The sequence below is a fragment of the Euprymna scolopes genome, chromosome 14 (assembly GCF_053919585.1).
Source record: "Euprymna scolopes isolate OS-2025 chromosome 14, ASM5391958v1, whole genome shotgun sequence".
Lineage (NCBI taxonomy): Eukaryota > Metazoa > Mollusca > Cephalopoda > Sepiida > Sepiolidae > Euprymna > Euprymna scolopes.
In genome coordinates, this window is record NC_136495.1 from 109327227 (window position 1) to 109349231 (window position 22005).

A 22005-nucleotide genomic window follows, 5' to 3' on the forward strand; every position below is an offset into this window, starting at 1 on the left:
TAAAATGAAATTAACGATCGGCGAATAGTCTGTTTTACTTCTGCAATGATTAACATCGTCATTATAAAACTTCAATTTGAAAAAAATCTACAACGTCACTTCCGTTTTTTTTTTCTTGTAGTTTCATTTATCGGAAGTACACTCACACAGACCCGTAAATCTGTTCTGTTTTCAATCTTGTGAGTGTGTTTTTATTTCCTTTATTTATTTTTTTTTAAATATTGAGCTGTTTTTCTTTTTTTCTTTTGTACGTACCCCCCCCCTTTTTTTTAGTCATCCACCATTCCACTTCAAACGGTCCATCATATTTTTTTTTGTTCAAAATCATTTATTCTTTATATTATCCATGTTTCGGACTGTTTTCCCTTATCGAGCTTTCTGATATTATTATAACGTCTCGGTCGCTGTATTCTTCGGCCTTCTTAAGGTACCTTCTGACTGTATCTGGTTTAGAGCGTGTAAGTTCTTTCTTTTGCTATTTCTTGCTGAAATACCGTACCAATTATGACGGCTTTTTGTATAAAACTCCTTGGTTAAACGTACAGAATGAGCTGAATGGTGGGTTCATATTTTTCCCAGTGGTATTATCGCGTTAATTGCAACAATGGCCTTGCTTGGATTTGAAACGGATGAAACCGATTCCACAGTATAGCCATAAGACCAATCTCGAACCGTCAGTGTCTTTTGTTTTAGTTCGAATTTATTTACCTCCCCGCGAGGGATGAGTTAAACACATGTTTAGTTTTTAAAAAATCCAGTTCCCTAAAAATAGACACTCTGGATTGGGAACGCAAATAAAGATTTCCTAAGTAAAGAAGAATTAACACTTTACTGATTAACAACAGAACAAAAAGTGTAAGATGAGGACTTATACCACATTTTGCACTCGAAGAATGTCGGAGTGTTCAACGGCTGAAACGTTGTAAATATAGCTTTAAATAAGAATAGAAAAACAGTCCCAAACATGGTAATAACAATATTCCATTTTCAAAATATTGTCAAATGTCATTCATTCATATATATATATATAAATCCTGCATTCAAATGTCTCTTTCGGAACTTTCACAAATATTGTGGTTCTATAGTCTTTGACATGTACAAGAACATTCGATCATCAACCGAAGACCGTCCGGTCTATCCAATTTACGGAAGCCCATAAGGGATAAAATTCAACTATGTTCAGAGAAGGTTCCGAATTATCTGGTCCGTCGATATTCGAAGTAGACATAAAACCCGACCCAATTCCAGCCAGTCTCCAATTTCTTGAGTTCCCCAAGTAAAATGGCGAACCCAGCGTGAACAGCTCTTTGTTTGTCCGTTTACGTTGCCGCATTCGTACGCATAACTTATGCTGTCGACGAGCACAGAGAGCTGGGCTGTATTTGCCGCTGATCGACCGTAACTTCGATCTGGATTTATGACCGTCAATCCTGGCCGTAAAAGCTCCCTTACGCACCGACTGTCCACCGTCTGGAAACTCATTTTCGGCCATTATACATGCCTCTAACGTTGTATCCCTCCGGCCACCTTTGGCCGCAGAGTTGCCACTTCCGCTGAGTTTCAACAACGCCAATTGACCATCGTCCGGCTGGACCACGACCTCGTCGATTCTTTCCGTCTGCCCCTGGCCGATTCGAACCTGCGTTCGAATAGGGAATGTTCCAGTGTTATCACTTGACGTCGTCATCAGTGACTGGATGCAGGTTGAAGTGGTCAGTACCCATTCCGAAGTAATCAGATGACCGTTGCACACCACTTGGCCGAAGGAATCGATAATAGTAGCATGGAATCTGTAAAGTTCTTGTTTGTCTTTCCTAAAAAAAAAGAAAGAAAAAATTGAAAAAAACAAAAAAAAACACATGAATATCATTTTCAGACGATTGTTAAGATATATTTATGTACATTGGTGACTCTCTCTTTCTCTCTCTCTCTCTCTCTCTTTACATGCGCAGATCATCATATAATGATTAGATCACTTTGAGAGACGTTAAAAACATTTAAAAATAAATATTTACATTACAATGATACTTCTCGAGATTAATAGTGGCCGAATGGATTTGGTCCTTGTTAATGGAGTCAGAGATGGCTTCGTTGCCGGGTTCGAATCTCTAGACCGGCATTAATCGTGAAACCCTGCACTGATGATTCCCGAAAAGATGGAACCCTAGTGTCTGTAGGTATTTAATAATTCTTATAGTAAGTTTTCTTAGTTGGTCATTTATTACTTTTCAAGAAGTATCCATTACAATATTGTTTTGTATTGTGACCAATAATTTTGCAAAATTATGTTATTGTTATATATAAACATATACACAGGGCGAACCAATAGAATGTATACACGATAATAAAAATCAACATTTATCATAATAATAAAGAAAGGTTTCATTCATCATAATACTGTGAACAAATATAGAAACCAGCGAATTATCGAAAGTGTTCAATTTGGTGACCATTGTGGTCCATGCGCAGCTGACAACGCTCACTGATTGAATCCAAAATTTTGGAACTCCTGTTTTTTAAACTGATTGACGAACATATTTTCTATGAAAATCTCTGAATCATCCTCTTGCTTTTGTGGGGCTCGTTGATGATCGTGGTTCCGCAGAGTGGTTCTCATGGACATCTTTAACTGTTCCTTTTTACTTAAGCGTATCTTGCAAACGAGTAATTGTGAGTCTTGTTGGCGCATTTCGTTGAAAGCCGTCTTTGCATTTCACTTATATTCGCGCTCTTTCATTAGCACTTAAGAATAATTTCTTTGTGCTGCTTTGGCCGTTATTTACACACGAAATAGAATTATTTATAAAAATGTTGGAGTAATGGTCATTTAAAACCGTATGCATTTTATTGGGACACACACACACATATGTATATATATATATACATATTAATATATATATATATATATATATCAATATGTATATATATATATATATACATATTAATATATATATATATTAATATGTATATATATATACGGCATAATCACGTTGACACACCGGTTCTCGTCAGATCACCGAAGTTAAGCAACGTTGAGCCTGGCTAATACCAGATGGGTGACCATTGTGGAATTCTAGGCGCTGTATGTGCTCTCCGCTTATCTCGGCATTGTTTCCAGTCGTCTTGTACCTCAACTTGCCACTGGTATGCAACAATGTTGACTCAGGAGAGGCGTGGTTAGAGGTTGCGCAAGTCTTGCCACACAAATTTCACGCGCAGGCACCCTTACAGTGGGTATCCATAGTCTGTCAAGACTGATGGAAACCTTCATATATATATATATATATATATATATATATATTAATATGTATATATATATATATATAATTATGATTAGTTTTTTTTTAAGAAATCCAGCAGAGTACTCAATTAAAAGGAAAATCCGTAAAATAAGAGCGTATTTATATTTTATATTTTGTGTACAGAAAGTTGTTAGATGAGACAAGTCATTGGTACCGTCGGTTTCAAGCCCAATAATTAGGACCGTTTAAGATATTCATATCAAGCTCTCTTCAGCCAATACTCATCTATTTTGCAACCAAACGGGAGTTAAACGTGAACTGGTGAGGTGTATATATATATATATATATATATATATATATATATATATATATATATATATATATATATATACACCTCACCAGTTCACGTTTAACTCCCGTTTGGTTGCAAAATATATATATATATATATATATATATATATATATATATATATATATATATATATACACCTCACCAGTTCACGTTTAACTCCCGTTTGGTTGCAAAATAGATGAGTATTGACTGAAGAGAGCTTGATATAGACACCTTAAATGGTCCTAATTATCGGGCTTGAAACCGACGGTACCAATGACTTGTCGCATCTCATCTAACAACTTCCTGTACGCAAAATACAATATATATATATATATATATATATATATATATATATATATAGCCTGGGAAGTTTCTTTAAAACTTTTAAAACTATATCAAATATAAAAAAAAATATCCTACATTGGAACATTATCTTGTCAGTAAATCAATTAATTTCCAGTTGAATAGTTTTACTTACATGAACAAACAATAGTACCAATGTTCTTGAAGGGGTCATTAGTTTTGCTTCGGGGATTTAAAAACAAAACAAAATCATGGCTTCCCAGCAGCGTTGATCAAACACCACCTCCCTCAAAACACATGAACAAAAATATCATTGGATACTGTATCTAATTTTGTTCCTCCAGATAAATTTAGGCTTACCAATTCATGTCGTTTAAAGAAGTATTTCTTACCTGTGTAATCCCTCCTTTCTCCACAAGTTTATGTGACTATTTTTTACAAACTACTGCTTTTGTACAGTGTTTAGTTGAATCCATTCTACTACTTTGCTATTATTATTAAAAATAATATATATATATATATATATATATATATATATATATATTATTTTTATATATTTCCATTCTTGTTTACTCGTACAATCTCGGTAATTGTTAGTTAATAAAAATATATAAGATATATATAAAAATAATATATTTATATTAATTAATATATATATATATTAATTAATATATATATTAATTAATTAATTAATATATATATATATATATATATATATATATATATATATATATATATATATATATATATATATATATACTAGCATGGGTGCCCGCCGTTGCCCGGATGTTTGGAGGTGTATGTTGAGCAAAGAAAAAAGAACAAATAACAAAACAAAAAGGTCAATTTTTAAAAATTTGACCCCTATTATGACCCCTTAACATTTATTGTTTTGGGCTCGAATCAAGTTATTAAGTTAGATCCATGTCCAAGGAACCTATATCTAAACTTTCAAGTGTTTAGACCCCAAATTGTCGGAGGAGTTTGGTAGAGTTCTCAAAGGTCAAATCGTTGAACTTTTACCCCTTAGCAGCTAAATTTCTGGCCGAAACCCGATCACAAAGATTTTCTCAAATCTCAATACCCTGTATATCAAATTTCGAGTCTGTAGACAAAAAGTTGACAGAGTTATTGCGTAGGGAAATGCACACAGACAAACAGACAGACAGACACACAGACACGTTCACTTATATATATATATATATATATATATATATATATATATATATATATATATATATATATATATTCCAGCTTGAAAGATATCCAAAAAATTAAGAATAATTGAATTTTAGCAAGGGTCGTTGATAGTGCTCAATCAAAGACAGAAAATTATAGATTTTCTTTTTCTTTATGTAAATACAGTAATATCTTGCTTCGATGTGCAGACTGTTGCGATCATAATTGATCTCGTCAGGCAAGAAAATTTAAAAATTAAAAAGGTACAAAAACATTTTCAGTTTTAGAGGTGATAAAACATAGTTTGCCGTGACTAGCACGAGGAAAGGTTAATGTTCTTATCAAAAGGAAAGAACATAAACCTTGCTCCACGCCAGTCATGGCAAACTATATTTTCTCTCCTCTAAAACTGAAAATGGTTTTGTACCTTTTTAATTTTTAAATTTTGTTGCTTGGTGAGATCAATTATGATGGAAACAGTTTGCACATCATAACAAGATATGACTATATTTACATAAAGAAAAATTAAAAACTATATATATATATATAAAATAAAATAAAAATTACAATTAAATTTACCAAAATGATCCAAGATGGTAAAATTAAAGTATATTATAAATATTAAAGAATTAATATTTATAAAATTATCTCAGCCAGATATAAAAGCTCGATGAAACCAAATAGGAAATAGAGCTTATAATATGAGCAAACAGTTAATAAAATATGTTAAAAAACACTTTGAAATGAGTTAAAAAACATATTTAATCTGAAAACGAAACACTAAATAAGTGGATAGTCCTTAATCCGCTGAGTTTCGAAGAAATACTTTCCTTCTCATAAGAGGGTAGGAATTAGCAAAATGCGGGATCGGATTTTGCATGCAGAAGTATTTGATGAAACAACAAGTAAGTCAAAGATCTTACTTTAAAAAAAAGTGAATCAGAGGGAATATATATATATATATATATATATATATATATATATATATATATATATATATATATATATATATATATATATGGGGAAATATGCTTATTCAATTCTATTTCAACTTTTATTTATACCAATCCTTCAGAGCATACAACAAGCATCCAACAAATAAATGACAAAGTCTATATTCCAAATTTCAAGATGCTGACCATCTTATCGTTTATTTCCTTAAATACGTTAACACGTACAATTCTTGACAGCACTTGTTTCGTAGCGTAAAATAATTCATGTAATTTTTATATCAATTCTTGAATTTATTTCACCCTTAAATCATCATAAGAAAAAGCAATTATCAATTTTAAACTAAAATAAAGACGCATGGACATTATTACAAAATCCGAAATTTGGAAAAGAAGTTACAACTCAAGATCAAAGTGTAGTATCTGTTCTTTAGATGCTGCACTTCAATTTCTTGTTCTCTTTCGGTGGAGGAGCAGTCCTTCACGACTGAGACAATTTTTATTTTTGTACCTTTTCTCCATGTTAAAAAACGACCCTGGTGTCTAACTCTGTCCCGTGGGGAGGCATTGTAAATAGGTACAACTATCTTTTTCATTTTGTTACGCCATCTGAAAACAGGTTTTCTCAAGAATTGTGCATGTCAACGTTCTTAAGGCAATAAATGGTAAAATTTTGAATATAGTCATTCACTATTTATTTTGTCATTTAGTTGTCAAATATTCCTATGATGATAAGTTCAGTTAATTGAAATTCCATGAATAAAGAAAATTCTTTAATTTTTTTTATTCCTTGTCGAATAATAAATTGTAATTTCTAATTGTTTTCTTTAATTTACAGAGTTTAGATCGGAAATCATTTTATCAATCTATCAATCGCTCTATCGCGAATATTGAGCTTCTTCATCTCGTTAGGATTTTCTTATAAATATTAATATTAATATTTATACTTGCTTTAAGTTTATTATTCAATTTGTAAACTTGAATTTTTCTTTATATATATATATATTTATATATATATATGCATATATATATATGTACATATATATATATATATATATATATATATATATATACATAATTTAGGTACTTAAATTTTATGATTTGAAAACGTTAATCCTAAAATGCAAATAAATAAAACAAAGAATACAATTTAATTAATCTATTTCCTTAACCCATGATTTCCGACGCTTATTCATCTCCTAAGAGGAAAAATATTATATATATGTTTATATCTTAGTGCATATATGTATATATATGCACTAAGATAAAAAAAAACCCCTCAAATCAACATATAAGGCACGTGTATAATTATTTATTCACTTCGCTATCTGGACTGGGCTTGGTTGAACAACATCTGAAGAAGGAGAGAGAAAGAAAAAGAGAGAGAAAGAGATAGATAGATAGATAGATAGATAGAGAGAGAGATAGAGAGAGAGAGAGAGGGAGGGAGAGAGAGAGAGACGGAGAAAAGAAGAAAATCAAAGAAAAGAACTAAAGTATTATAATGAAAATGGTTTAAATATTGACTTGAGACTTTTTCTTTTTTAATTTAATTCTTCTATTTCTGGCATTCAGCTCGTTTATTTAAGATTACTCTCCCGTTCACGGATCCAATACACACACACACACACACACACACACACACACACACACACACACACACACACACACACACACACACGCACACGCGCACGCGCACGCGCACGCACACACATATATATGCACATATACCTTACTATATATATATTATTTTAAAATATAGTTAACCACTGAAACGTGTTTCATCGTCTACGACTCATACGAGTGGTTGAATCTAGCGAGATTCGAAAATCTCGCTAGATTTAGCCGCTCTGATGAGTCGTAGACGATGAAACACGTGTCAGTGGATAATTATATTTTAAAATAATACATCTGCTGCTCCCCATTTTGGGGTACTAAATTGGTCAAAGTGAAAATTATTTCCAAATTGCATTTAGGTAAAAATGCACTTTCGTATATATAATTGAATTCATTATAAAAGTTATGCGAAACAAAAACAAATAACATCTACGTAAGTATATATATATATATATATATATATATATATATATATATATATATATATATATATATATGTAGTCATCGACATACAGCCCTGTTTCGTTGTATCACAACTCATCAGTGTCGCTAGACTAGCTCCTCTCCCAAGCCAAGGATTGAACCTAGAATCAGCGCGTCGACAGTCAGTAGTTCTACCGATTGACCGTAAATAATCTCGACAAATGTCTTTTTAAACAAACATCCGTCCACCACTTGTACAGTGCTCTAACCGTTTTGTTTATAAACAAAGAGCGAGCGTCGCGCATATTTCCACCAATTAAGTAGCGGGTGAGATTACTTACGACAGCGCTCTACCCAAAGAGGGGCGTAACTTTATATATATATATATATATATATATATATATATATATATATATATATATATATATATATATATATATATATTCTCTCTCTCTATATATATATTCTCTCTTTCTCTCTCTCTATATATATATATATTCTATATATATATATATATATATATATATATATATATATATATATACACACATTCGATTTCGGCGCGGTTTGCTTGATCTGTTTTGGTTAATTGATATTCTTGTGTGCAGGGCGTTTGCTCAGTTGGTAGAGTGCTTGCCTTGCATGCAAGAGGCTCGGGTTTCGAATCCTGAGTTCGGATGTGTCTAACTGATGAGCCCAAATGAGGGCGAAACTCGAGTCTTGGATTTCCGGTTCTTTGACTGTCATGGCTCTTGTGAGCTGCGACGTTGTTTGGCTGTGGAATTTATTATATATATGTATAAAGTTAGGTATATGTGCATATTTTTGTTATATGATCCTTTCTCTAACTAATTAACCGCTAATTGTGAATACCGGTACATTTCTGCTATATATGCATGTATGCTAATATACTTATTTATTATTTATTAAGTTATTTAAAAAAAAAAAAAAACTTGATGTGAAAGATATATTCTCTTATAGTTCACAAGTTATTTTACATGCAGCGACGAAGAAATAATACGTCATTGATATTTATTAGTAAGCCCATGCAGTCTCCCTCAATCTACTACACACCTGAGTTGTCGGCTGTTGAATTTCTGATCCGTTTGTGGCGTTGAGCACTGAACCGTCTTTGAGGAATCAACGCTGTTTTTCCTGTAATTATTCCGACTCGCTTCGATAGAATGGTAAGGCGTCGGAAGACATCTGAACTCGGCTTGGCTCAAAGACATCATCTGAAGACGGAGAAAAAGAGAATAAAAGAAATCGAAGAATTAATTGTAGATTTTTTTTTCGTATTTATCTTATTTTATTTCGTTCACATATTTTCTGATCATGTGCCCCTATATACTTACCTCCCTACGAGGGCCGAGTTAAACACAAGGTCGGATAATAATTCAGGAAAGATATAGCTCCTCAATAGGAACATTTTGGATTTGAACAGCAATTAATTAAAATTGTATCACTCTAAAAGGATTTCCTCTTCGATGACGGAGGACAGAACATGTGAAGCGTATTATAAGGACACGTACTACACTTTGCTCCGCTAATCAGTAAATATTGCACTTAAAGAAGGTCGCAGTGTACTTTGACCGAAATGAAGTGAACATGGCAGTAATCAAGAATAGAAAAAAAGGTTCTAAACATGTAAATAAATGCTCGTTAGTACCGTTTATGTGATTAAATGACTTAAACATTGGCACAAACCTGATTTTGTGCAGCATGTAATGTCCGGTGGCAGACAAAAAGAATAAAGAACAGAAAATTAATGGCTACTATTTTTATTTATATGCTGGCGTTCTCGTGGAGTTACGAGATTTCTCATCACCTCATATGCAAATGAGATGCTGCTGATTTCAATAAAACGTCTGATTTTCAGAGACTTGAGTCGGTTCGGATTTTGAAGTAATGAGTTTTGATAGCAGTGTGTCAAATTTGGGGTAGCAGTCTTAAACAGAAGTGTGTCCAAGTTATTAGTTAAAAGTACAGAATAGTTAAAGGGAAGTTCAGAAGAAGAAGAATAGCTCAAGGCATTTAGGAAAAGAGAGTAAACAATTGATTATCTACAGTTTATTAATTTATATATAAATCACCGAGGGTAGAACAGATGTAGTAGAGTACCATAACATATACTACACTTTGATCCTAGCCCAAAAGCTAAACACATCTGGTACACGATTGGTTTAATGGATATCATCTCAGTCTTTGGAATCTGCTGTTACTAATTTAAACTCGACCTCGTGCTGACTATCGTGACAGAGCGTAAAAAATTAACAGAACGCGATGAAATGGATACTGTTGGCAACTTGGCGTGACGTGTTCAAGTCGTGTCAGATCCATAAAACCAATTCTACTGCGGATGTTAGGAACGTTCACGATGCCTCTCCTTGGAGTACCGGATTCTAGAAAGAATCGAGGGAACCAATGTCAACGAAAACAAGCAGCCTAAAGAGTCAAAAGGTCGTAACATTATGATTCATATTGATTCCATGTGATTAAACGGCGCACGTAATTATTATTAATTTATCGGATTGCTTTGGCAACTTCTCATTCTCTCCAATTCTAGACACGGAATTCTATTCTATTAGAAGAGTAGAAAGTGCACATCAAATTTTACTTTCGTTTCCCTTATTTTGTCCTTTAGTTCTCACATTCCATGAGTGATGTTTCTGAAAAAGAGGGAAGAACTGCTGTTTTCTGGGTTGGAAATCGATTCCATATAATACTTATCGTTGGCTAGTTTTATTTTCTAGAAGTAATATTTTTCTTCTTTTTCTTTTTTTTAATTTCTTACATTAGGTGGCGTTGTCCCTTGTCTGGAGCAAGTTCCATAAAAAAAGGGTTTCATGGATGCATTGTAATTTCAAATCTAACAGAAATAACCCAACCACGTGCATGTTTGGGAAAAGCATCCATAGCTGCACGCAAAACATCTAAGGGTATTTTCTACGCGCTATTACTTTGTATATCGTCACTAGAAGCTGCACTATTCCTCGTATTAGCCAAAGTATAGCCGTGTTGAACGGATTTTGTTTGAACTTCGAATATTATATTATTTTGAATACATGTTTTTCAGAGTTTTCTTGCAGGGTTGTGTATCCGTATGTCAGGTTGACCTGACAAATCCACGTGCAAAGAAACCAAAGACAATCAAGAAGTATAATTCAACCTATATACATGCAATGTCTGTGTGTATGAGTGTGTATGAGTGTGTATGAATGTGTATGAATTTGAGCGATGTGCTCATGTATTTGAGCTTTTATATGTTTTTTTTTTTATTTCCGACGGTACGAGTCTCATTCTTCACTTTGTTGATTTCTTTGTTTATTTCTAGTCCCGCGGACTAAATAATCGGCTATTTAGTATTATTATCTCCACAAACAATAACATCATCAAAAAAAAAATAACAAATGAATGCATTAAATTTGAGAGCATGCTTTAGTGTGTACGACGTATTTGAGTTTGTGTGTAAATATGTATCTGTCTATATAGTTTTGTGAGTGTTTATGTCTGTGTGTATATGTGTGCGTGTGTTAGTGTTCGTCCATATTTTATTATATATGTGTGCGAGTTGTTATTTATATATGTGTGCGAGTGGTTATGTTTGTGTGTACGTACCGGATGCATTTCAGTGTCTGTGCGTGTTTTCACACGTGCTCGTATGCGTGCATTTGAGTCTGCGTTTGATTCTATGTTCTTTTGTTCGTTTATCTTCGTTTTAATTTTCTTATCACTTTGTTTTTGCTGGTGATGGGGCATTCTACCGGATGCCAAACATTCTCCCATTAGTTTAGTTACTCCAACTGAGAGATCTTTTAAAGATCCTGTCTCTTTAAGCGCAATTGTTTGTATTTCTCTTGCACTTGGTTCACCGGGTAGTTTCGCCAGATAGTTTTTAAAATTCTTTTTCATTAGCCCTGTTTCTCTTATAATGACTGCTATGGTAGATGTCTTCTTAAGACTTCAGTTTCTTTTCATGTCGTACATAAGTCCTTGGTATTTTGTTATCTTCTTCCTCTCAACTCTGTTAAGGCCAACATAATTAGGGAGGTTTACTTCGACTAGGGTTGCTATTTTCTCCCGCTTGTCCCATATCACTATGTCGTACTGTCTTTGATTGTGTGTTTAGATTATGTGAACGTATTTATGTGTTAGATTATGTGTATAGAAATGTGCATCGAGCCTTAGTGACTAACGCTGAGGCCACCATCATTCACCACCGCCTCCGGGGCGGGCAGACCACGTTCACAGAATGGATCCATCAATGAAGACGATGCTTTATAGAGAGTTTGTTAACGGAACCAAATCACGAGGAGCCCCCAAATGCGCTATAAGGACGAGTTAAAGCGCACCCTGTCATTAAGCAACATGGATCCATCCTCATGGAAACGAACTGCTAGAAATGAAGCACGTGGAGAAAAACAACACGTCAAGGCCGCGAACTGCGAGGATAAATGGAGTGAAACTGAGGAGACAAAACGAAAAGAGCGACGTGAACCACCTTATTCTCTCCTTCCCTTTTCTCGTAAACATAGTCTGTGGCTCTTCCATCGTAGACTAGTGTTGGATAGCCGGAGGAATGCGTATAAAGTGCGTATATATGTTTGTCTTTTATATATATATATATATATATATATATATATATATATATATATATATATATATATATATATATATGGTAAAACTGGTAATTAGTAAAAATCTGAAGAGGGTGCTCAGTACTATTGCAGAGCAAATATGTGTTGTATATTTTTATTACCGTTTTATCTGTTTGATTACATATGTTTCGGATGTTCGACCGTGTTTACGATCTAACAGCCTCGTCAGACCTTACAGAAAACTATAACTGTATATATGTGTGCTGAGTCTCGTTTAACATATTAGCGTTAAACGTTATCATATGTAATTCTTCTAGTGTATTCTCTATTGTGTGTTGATGTGTGTACACATATGTTAACAGTTTATAGACAGGGTACAAATAATATACGGACATCGTTGTCGGTTGGAACACCAGCAAAACCCATTCCTCCATTTTTTCTTCCAAGCGTCCTTAAATTAAAGGTGCTTTTCTCCGAAAGTGAAAACGCCCAGGCGTGAATTATATTTCAATATAATCATTTATTTCTTGCTGAGTCTCTTTTAACTTATGAATGTCAGCGTTCTGATATGTGATTCGTCTAGTTTATTAACTATTAGGCATTGATGTGTATTTACATGAATTAACAGTTTATAAAAACTGTTGTCGGTTGGAACACCAGCAAAACATACCCTAAATCTTCCTTTCATGCGTCCCTCTATGGGTCTTGAAATTAAAGGTGGTTCTCTGCGAACGTGAAAACGCTCAGCCGTGAATTATATTTTAATAAAATCATTTATTTCTTTTCAGAATTGGCACGCTTTGCATCAGATTAAATTTTTCTAATTCGACCCCCACCACCTCTGATTTCCATGGGCGTTCGGTTCAAAAGCCCCACCCTGCCGTTCGCTAACGCGTTGCGTATGAAAGTGATCTTGTCCGTAACTAAAATCCTACGACTCAAAATCTATCTTTTCCATTACGTCATCACTACGCATAGCCTAAAAACACTTGCTGTGTTTTGTCACGTATCTTTGTTTACATTATGAGTAGCTTAAATTCCATCCATCAAATTAACCAAGTTAATATTTTAACATGAATAATTTTGTCTATAAATATTAATAACGATCATGATAATAATCGTCAACCAGGACATCTTTCGGCGCTGCTCGACCAACACTAGGTCTTGAAAGTCGTAGAACTTTTAGTCATTAACGAAGAGAATAGCAGTCAAACGCCAGAACCCGATACTCAGACGAGTGGGAAAGCCGTCGCCGCCCCCGCCGCCGACGACGACAGGTATGTGTAGCATAGCGCGTTATAAGCATGTGTATGCGTGATTCAAGTATAAAACGTAAAAAGAAATAAAAAAGCTGAATCTTACTTTTAATCCTGTGAGATAAAGTGGTTCCTTGCAACGTATGAGGTCGGGGTCTCCAAGCCGCAACTGATTCCTTCCGGCGTACTCTCTCGCCCATCGCAGTTTACAGTCGCACTTCAATGGATTGTTTGACAAGATAACTGAAGCCCCAGGCACAAGCACCTTCATCACGTTCTTCTCGAGGCCCGTCAGTTTGTTATTGGCCAGCGACAGGTAAACAATGAAGATGTCCTTGCGCTGCGTCTCCTTGAACGAACTGATCTGATTGTCTGCAAGATCGACGTAGTGCAGTCGGCGTAGAGGGACGAGGACGTCGAAGTCGAATGACCGCAGATCATTTCCCCTCAACTCGAAGCGGATCAACTTGGGCGTGTCCTGGAATGTTGACACATCGATACGAGTGATGCGGTTATTTGCCAAATTGACTTTCTCCAGGTTGGAAACTCCAGCAAACATGCCCTTGACCAAGGTCAACAGCTGGTTGTGGCTAAGATCCAGATGTGTGAGCAGTCTTTGTGATCGGAACTGACCAATGGCAAGAGAGGTCAATTCATTATTATTCATCAATAGAGTATGGAGGTACGGAAGCGTGTTGAACGATTTCTTGTGAGCGATAGTAATCCTGAAAAATAAAATGTTTAAAACATCGATTAGAATAATTAGCCAAATGGTTGAATTAGTACCAATAAAATGCAACATACGAAAAATTGTAATTTTAATTGTATTTCTAACGTATGTGTAATGAATGTTCGCAATTCGGGTGAAGGGAATGATTGACGGACCTGCGATATCATATATGATATCAGCAAATAATCGGAAGTTTAGAATATAACGTATTGCTAAAAACAGCCCTCCCTTCACGTGAAGTAGGTAATTTAAATGAAAACTATTAGAATACTTAGAATTAGATTAATAATATCGAATGACATTATATATATATATATATATATATATATATATATATATATATATATATATATATATATATATCGAACCTACAATTATTGCTCTAACCTAAGAATCTGTACTCGTAAACATCTGCCCAACACTTAAAAGTGCTCTAGCTAATAATTTATTTGTAAACAAACAGAAAGCGGGCTTCACTTAAACGCTAAACTAAGCAGCGGGCGAAATACATTTACAACAGAGGGGAGCTTCGATAGTCATCCACATACAGTAATGTTTCGTTGTATCACAGCTCATCAGTGCGGTTAGACTAGCATCTTTCCCCAGCCGTGGATCGTACCTAGAACCATCGCGTTGACAGTCGGCAGCTCTAACCATATATATATATATATATATATATATATATATATATATATATATATATATATATATATATGGCACTAGTATGGCACTATACACACATACACACAAACGCACGTACACACACACACACACACACACATATATATATATATATATATATATATATATATATATGAATATGTATGAATAAAAATCAATACGAAAAATATATAAATGTTTATATCTTTTCTGTATTTAGTTACTGTGTGTTGTACGTGTAGGAATTCAAGAATTCTTTTGGAAACAAAAAAAAAAAACAAGATTTCTTTCAAAAGCACATATTTTCGACCGATCCTTCGGTCTTCCTCAGTGTGAAATATATATATATATATATATATATATATATATATATATATATATATATATATGTATATATAATATAATATATATATAATATAATATAATACAATATAATATAATGCATATATATATATATATATATATATATATATATATATATATATATATATATATATGAATATCATATGGAATCATAATAAAATATTAAGGGCCAGGAAATAAATTCTGTACATGTATTTCTATGTGCGACCTATAAAGAAACGATGGGACATTAAAAAGTATTTTATTACGTCCTCATAAAGGTATTTTGATGAGTGCCATATGACGCCGTTAATAGATCAATTCCCAGTATTTCAATAAATGACAAATAAAGAACTATGGGTGACACCAAAGAGTTTCAATGGGTCCCTTTTGAAGGGTAACAACATTCAATGACTAAAATGTCTAAATGACTATTTTAATTGCTTTCATCAAAATAAATGTCCTGAAAGCAAAGCCGCCTTTGAATCCATACACAGCCTTTGAAAAAGAAAAAAAAAATACAAAAACAAAATAAATAAAAAAAAAAACGAAACGAAAAAGCCACAAAGACAAGAGTGGCACCATTAAAACGAACGATCTTATGTGCCCTGAGATTTATTTTTCTACATCGCCACCACCATTCTCAATGCTTTTTTGCCAGCAATGAACGATCACTAGATCATATAAGTCTGAAGCGCACTTTATCACTCACATATCTGTTGCTACTCTGAAATCGACGAACTTATCTCCTTATTGTGTTGACATCAACTGCATTGGCTTCATAAACGTTCAACAGGCGCCGGTGAATGTTGGTCGGTTCAATATTTTTCTGTATGGAGGAATTCAATGGCGCATTTCTGCTTCCGACGCACATCCATGATATCGGGTTGCTTTCTTAGAGCCTCGCACCGTCAATATCTGCAACAGAGAGATGAAACTTTCACGTCATGAATGCATAAGTTTAGTCATTATAACAATATAATTTGCGACCCGCTCTGATTCATTCGGGCGGAATAAGAAAATAGGAGACATTATTTTTGGAGCGTCCCTCGTTGTATGCCTAATCCGTTGCATCCATAATTGCTGAGCTTGGAGAATAACAGACACGATTTGAAACAAATTTTACACATTTTTTAATTAAAAAAAAAATTATTTATTACATTTTCACCCCAAATAAGGCACATTGCCACATTGGTGTAGGGGGCTACTATCAGGGGCAACAGCTATTAGGGTACTATGTAGGGAGTTGGGCAGCAACATGTCGGTTCACGTTGCACTTGAACTTCTGTATGTCAGTACAGTTGGGGAAGCAGGCACCTGGAATGGAATTCCAAAGTCTAGCGGTTCTGGAGAAGAAACTACTGGAGTAGAAAGCTCTCCTACATCTAGGGATCTCTACTGTGTGGGGGTGGGATTTAGCTGCCTGTCGAGTTTGTCAAGGATGTTTATGTCGTGGGGGCACAAGTGTTTGCAGTTCGTCAGAGCATTCACCATTAAAATACTTGTAGAACAGGCAGAGGGGTGCAACATTTCGTCGATGGGACAGAGGCTGAAGCGGCGACTCTCTTTTGAACCTTGTCTAGGAGCGAGAGACTAGTCGCAGATGCACCAGCCCAAATATGGCAACAATACTCCATATATGGGCGAATGGTGGCTTTATAAAGGTGCAGGATACTTTCGAGTGTTAGTAGTTTTCTAGCAAGGTAGAGAGAGCCTACCTTCTTCGCAGCGGTCCTGGCAATGCTTTCAATGTAATTGTTCAAACTCATGGTGTCTGTGAACATCTATTTCAAACCGTTATAAATAGATTTGAAGTGATCTCCTTATCATCTGATTAAGTCACACTCTTTGTAACAGCGCAGACGGCTATATACAAATGATGAGCCGTGAGCGAAATGACGTCACCGTAAGAAAAAGAAGACTATAAAAAGGAGAGAGTACGTTCGAGTAGATGATCACATTAGTGACGTGGATGACGTTCAAGAGCACGTTCGAGAAGACGATCAGGTGAAAGACGTCGTAGCGGTAATGCGAGAATAAAGAAATAAATGTCGTTGTACAACATAAATAAAAGAAGTTTTTTTTGTGTTCTCCGTCTGCTTTGCGACTGAGGTTACATGTTGGTTCCCGGACATCGTTACATCTTTACAATAAAATCTGGACGAAATTCGACGCTTTTACGATCAGAGTTGATTACGTATAGAGTTTCCCCTTCCCCACTAAAAAAAAAAAAAAAAACTCCAAGTGAATAAGTAGATTTGAAAACATTTTCTAAAGAATGTGCCAAGCTGGCCTAATGGTTATCGTAGTTAGTTTCGATCTCAGCTCGAGTATTTTTTTTACTTACAAGAAATGAACTGTTTAGAAAAAATCCCATAAAACTCGCATGCACATGTCTCAGTTTCTCTCCATTTTTTTTTCACTTCATTTTTTTTTAAAGAATTTAACGTTACGTTGAATACCGGGCAACGCCGGATACATCTGATATTTTAAAGTAAAAACCAACATAAAATCATTTTTATCGCCTATACACATTTTGTATCATATTATGTTGTCCGAGGTCAGCATAGAACAAAAGACAACGAGAAATCTTTTTTTTAGTTGTCTTCAAGTCCAACATCAACAAATACCTGTTAAGCTGTTCTCATAAATAAGCAGATCCTACTCATTTCGAACCATTGTTTTCAATCCTTTCATAGTAGTGTTCTACTTTTAATTGTCAATCTCGTTGCCACTTATCCTCTAGTGGACATTATGCCTTGATAAGTGACGAATCAGTGGTATGAAACGGGTGTTAGAGTTATTAGTACTCTTGTAGAATTTGACGCGGATCCTCGGGATGTTCCATCAATTATGGCTCGGGATCGACTGGCAACCACCAGATTAAGCCGAGCGTTGTTCGAAATTGTTCTGTTTTCGTATAAAAAAATGTAACTTTTAAAATTATTTTTTGGGTGATGATTTTTTTTTTTTACATTTGTTGGCAAAAATAAATTGTAAATTTTCTTGAAAAGAAAAAGATTTTCTTTACTTTCACCCAACGATTTATGGTTTTCATAAAGATTATTCATCTTTTCTGCTTAGAAAAAAAAGTTTGCTGCTAATTATGTAAAAACAACTTTTGTTGATAAAATATTGCAAATAATAATAATAATAATAATAATAATAATAATAATAATAATAATAATAATAATAATAATAATAATAAAAGTAAATAAATAAAAAATGCAACTTTTTGGAAAAAAATATATTCAATAAATTTACAATAGGTTTTTCTTATTTTTTATTTATTATATTTCTATTTTTTCTTTTTTTTTGTTTTGAAGTTCGTCTGTGTCTTTGCTAGGCTTACTCCGGTGGTCGCCGGTCGATTCCGAACCATAATTGACGAAAAATCCCAAGGATCCGGGTCAAATTCTGCAATAGTACCTTTCCTATAAGCCTGCGTGATTTCCTTCTCATTACACGAGTTGCGATTAAGCAAGCAAATACTTCTAGTTCGAAAAAGTGATTGTAAAACCATTAAGAAAACTATACTACGCTCAAAAGAATTTCTTGTCTCCACCCACCGAGAGAAATATGCTTTATTTTTGTTGTCTCGCCCCCAAAACAAACGATGTTCATTTGTTGACAGAGGGAATGGCAAATTGCTTTGGCGATTCTTTGTGCCTAGCCATCGAGGAATGTTTGGAGAAGTGTTCGACATTCCAAATTGAAATCTATTGACTGTTTTGATATTTCGAACCCTGTTTATAATATAAACTCGCCTTCTTTCTTGCGTACATTAGAATGTAGGTGTGATATTAATGAATGGGGATAGCCACAAGCGCGAGAGGGATTCAGTATGTGTGTGTATTTCGAGTCGCGATCATTCTTTCATGTAAGCAAACATCGTTAAACGTAGGCATAATCACGCGAGAGGATTCTGCTATTTTTAAATTGTTGTCAATTTCTTTTAGCATTCTTTTCACGTCAAAAGTTTTGAGGTCTAACAAATTGTTTTTTTAATCCTCTTCTCCAGCTTTTTTTTTGTCATTTGTTCTGTAATTCATGCGAAGATGATTCGACGATTAATCGAAAGTGTTAATTAATTCTTTTTGTATTTTTTACCCAATAAAAATTATCAGATTGATTTAAAATATGAAAAAGCTATAACGAAGCAGTTAAGTCTGTTATGTTGTACAATGTTTGCCTATATCTAAATATTAATACCGTAGTACCATTAACGTACGTACGTACGTACGTACGTATGTAACAGTTTCCAGATTATAAATTATTCGATCTGGAGATTCTATTTATTAAAAAAGAGAATAGAAGGTGCTACCAGACTACGAACATAAAACTAGTATACAGATACGCTAATTTAACTTTCGTAGTATGTTATGGCCTTCTACCCCCCCTTTTACTAAATAGGATCTCTCGAATAGCGAAGAGGCAATGTAAAAAAAAAAAAAAAAAAATTAAAAATAAAAATAAAAAATATGTCGCTTTGAGTCGTAAGTGAAACTAGAATTTATCATTTTGGTCTTCTGACTAAGGCCCAATGGTAGTGTCTGTTCTGTTTAAAGATGTTATAATGATATTGTGGGTTTCCGTTCATGACATACAATGGAAATATGTTACAGACTCCTATAAGGATATTGGAGTTAAACCGTAATAATCAGATATATTCTGATACTACACTAATTAGATTACTTAGATAAATACTTTTATAATTTTAACAAAAGGGCTACAATAATATCGTGGAGGTCTCCATTCATGCTGAACGTCCAAAGAATGCCATGTAGCAATATAGTACTCATAAAAGCTGCCGCTTTGGAATTTCAAGAGGTCCTGCTAGTATGTATGCATACTTTACGAGGATCATTCACAACGTAAAGCCTCCTGTTTTTAAAAACGAAGACGGGAGTGATACCATTAAAACGAGCGACCTTATGTGCTTCAGAACGTATTTCCTTCATAGTCACAACTATTCTCAATCCACATTTGCCAGGAATTCAATAACGCATCTCTGCTTCTGACGGATGTCAATGACGGGCATTGCTTCCTTAGAGTCTCACACCGTCAATATGTGCAACAGAAAGATGAAACTTTCAGATCACGAATGTATAAGTTTAGTCATCATAACAATGTAATTTGCAAACCTCTCTGATCCATTCAGGCGGAAAAATAGGAGACTTTACTTTTGGAAATAGGCATTATTGTAGACACTTTAATCATCGTGACGGCACCAAATTGAACATGTATTGTGGGGTTTTTATATAACGAGTGCATATATATGCGTTCATGCACGTCTAGTCTTTGTAGATATACGTGTGTATGAAACCGATGCTCGTGTATCGTCTAGTGGTTAAATGTTCGTTGTGTGTGCGTGTTTATATATATTCAAACAGAGTTAACGTAACATGGACAAGGTAACATTCAATAGTTTTGGACGGGTTCAACAAAAATGGCACATAAGCACACAATGGTAGTTTGATAACTAACCTTAGGTTGTGGCTCCCTTCGGTTCTTGGACACTGCAAGAAAACATTTGACAAGCAGAAACAACAGGATTTGATTTTCTTCGTTTATTCTCATTTTCACAGTTAGGAATTTACAATGCTTTCTCCTGTTAGTCATTATATCGTCTCTTAGCTCAGTTGAATGCTTCCACGACTTTAACCTCCCCTCGTGGACGGCTCCCACATTCTCTGACTCTTACTTGTACCTCTAGTTTATATGTCAAAACCTACTCTTCCTATGTTACCACGTCAATCCCATTGTTTATATATATATATATATATATATATATATATATATATATATATATATATATATATATATATATATATATATATATACTAGGAGAAGTACCCGTCGTTGACTGGGTTCAAAAACAGCCTACAGAAAATAGACTGTGATTGCTGAAAGTATGATAGGTTATGAAAAGGAGGGGGTTGTAAAGAGATAGGTTTTGATACTCAAAAATTTTACCCTAAGCAAAATATGATGAAAGTAAAGATAATTTTCGCAAAAATGTATTTTTTATATCAACTTTGTTTCCATGCGTAGCCAAGAGTGACCAACAAAATGATGTTTCCTTACAAAGAGAAAATGTTATATATATATATATATATATATATATATATATATATATATATATATATATATATATATATATATGTGTAATTTGCAATACAGATAAAGTTTATGCTATATTTCCATGGAGTACAGGCACGAACGCAGACCCCATAATTTTATTATACCATCCCTATTTAAGTTGAAATATACTTATCAAAGTATTCTTGTGTATATCTATATCAAAAACCCTTGTAAACGTTTTTTTTTTTCATTTTTTATTTCCATACTTTGGGGGCCAGGCGCGAACG

General features: G+C 34.1%; 1 protein-coding gene and 1 pseudogene across 1 annotated transcript in view; one reads left to right on the plus strand and one right to left on the minus strand.

Annotated features, from left to right (window-relative positions):
• Positions 1-203: 203 nt before the first annotated feature.
• LOC145293213 (uncharacterized) overlaps positions 204-22005 on the minus strand; it is a 226578-nt gene continuing 204776 nt past the window's right edge. The window contains exons 3-5 of the mRNA XM_080139746.1: positions 14009-14627; positions 9123-9283; positions 204-1814 (exon numbers count right to left, since the gene is read on the minus strand). Coding sequence (XP_079995872.1) covers positions 1115-1814; positions 9123-9283; positions 14009-14627 — 1480 coding nt within the window. The 3' untranslated portion in view covers positions 204-1114. The remainder of the gene's footprint in view (positions 1815-9122; positions 9284-14008; positions 14628-22005) is intronic.
• On the plus strand, positions 2973-3089 carry LOC145293616 (5S ribosomal RNA; annotated as a pseudogene).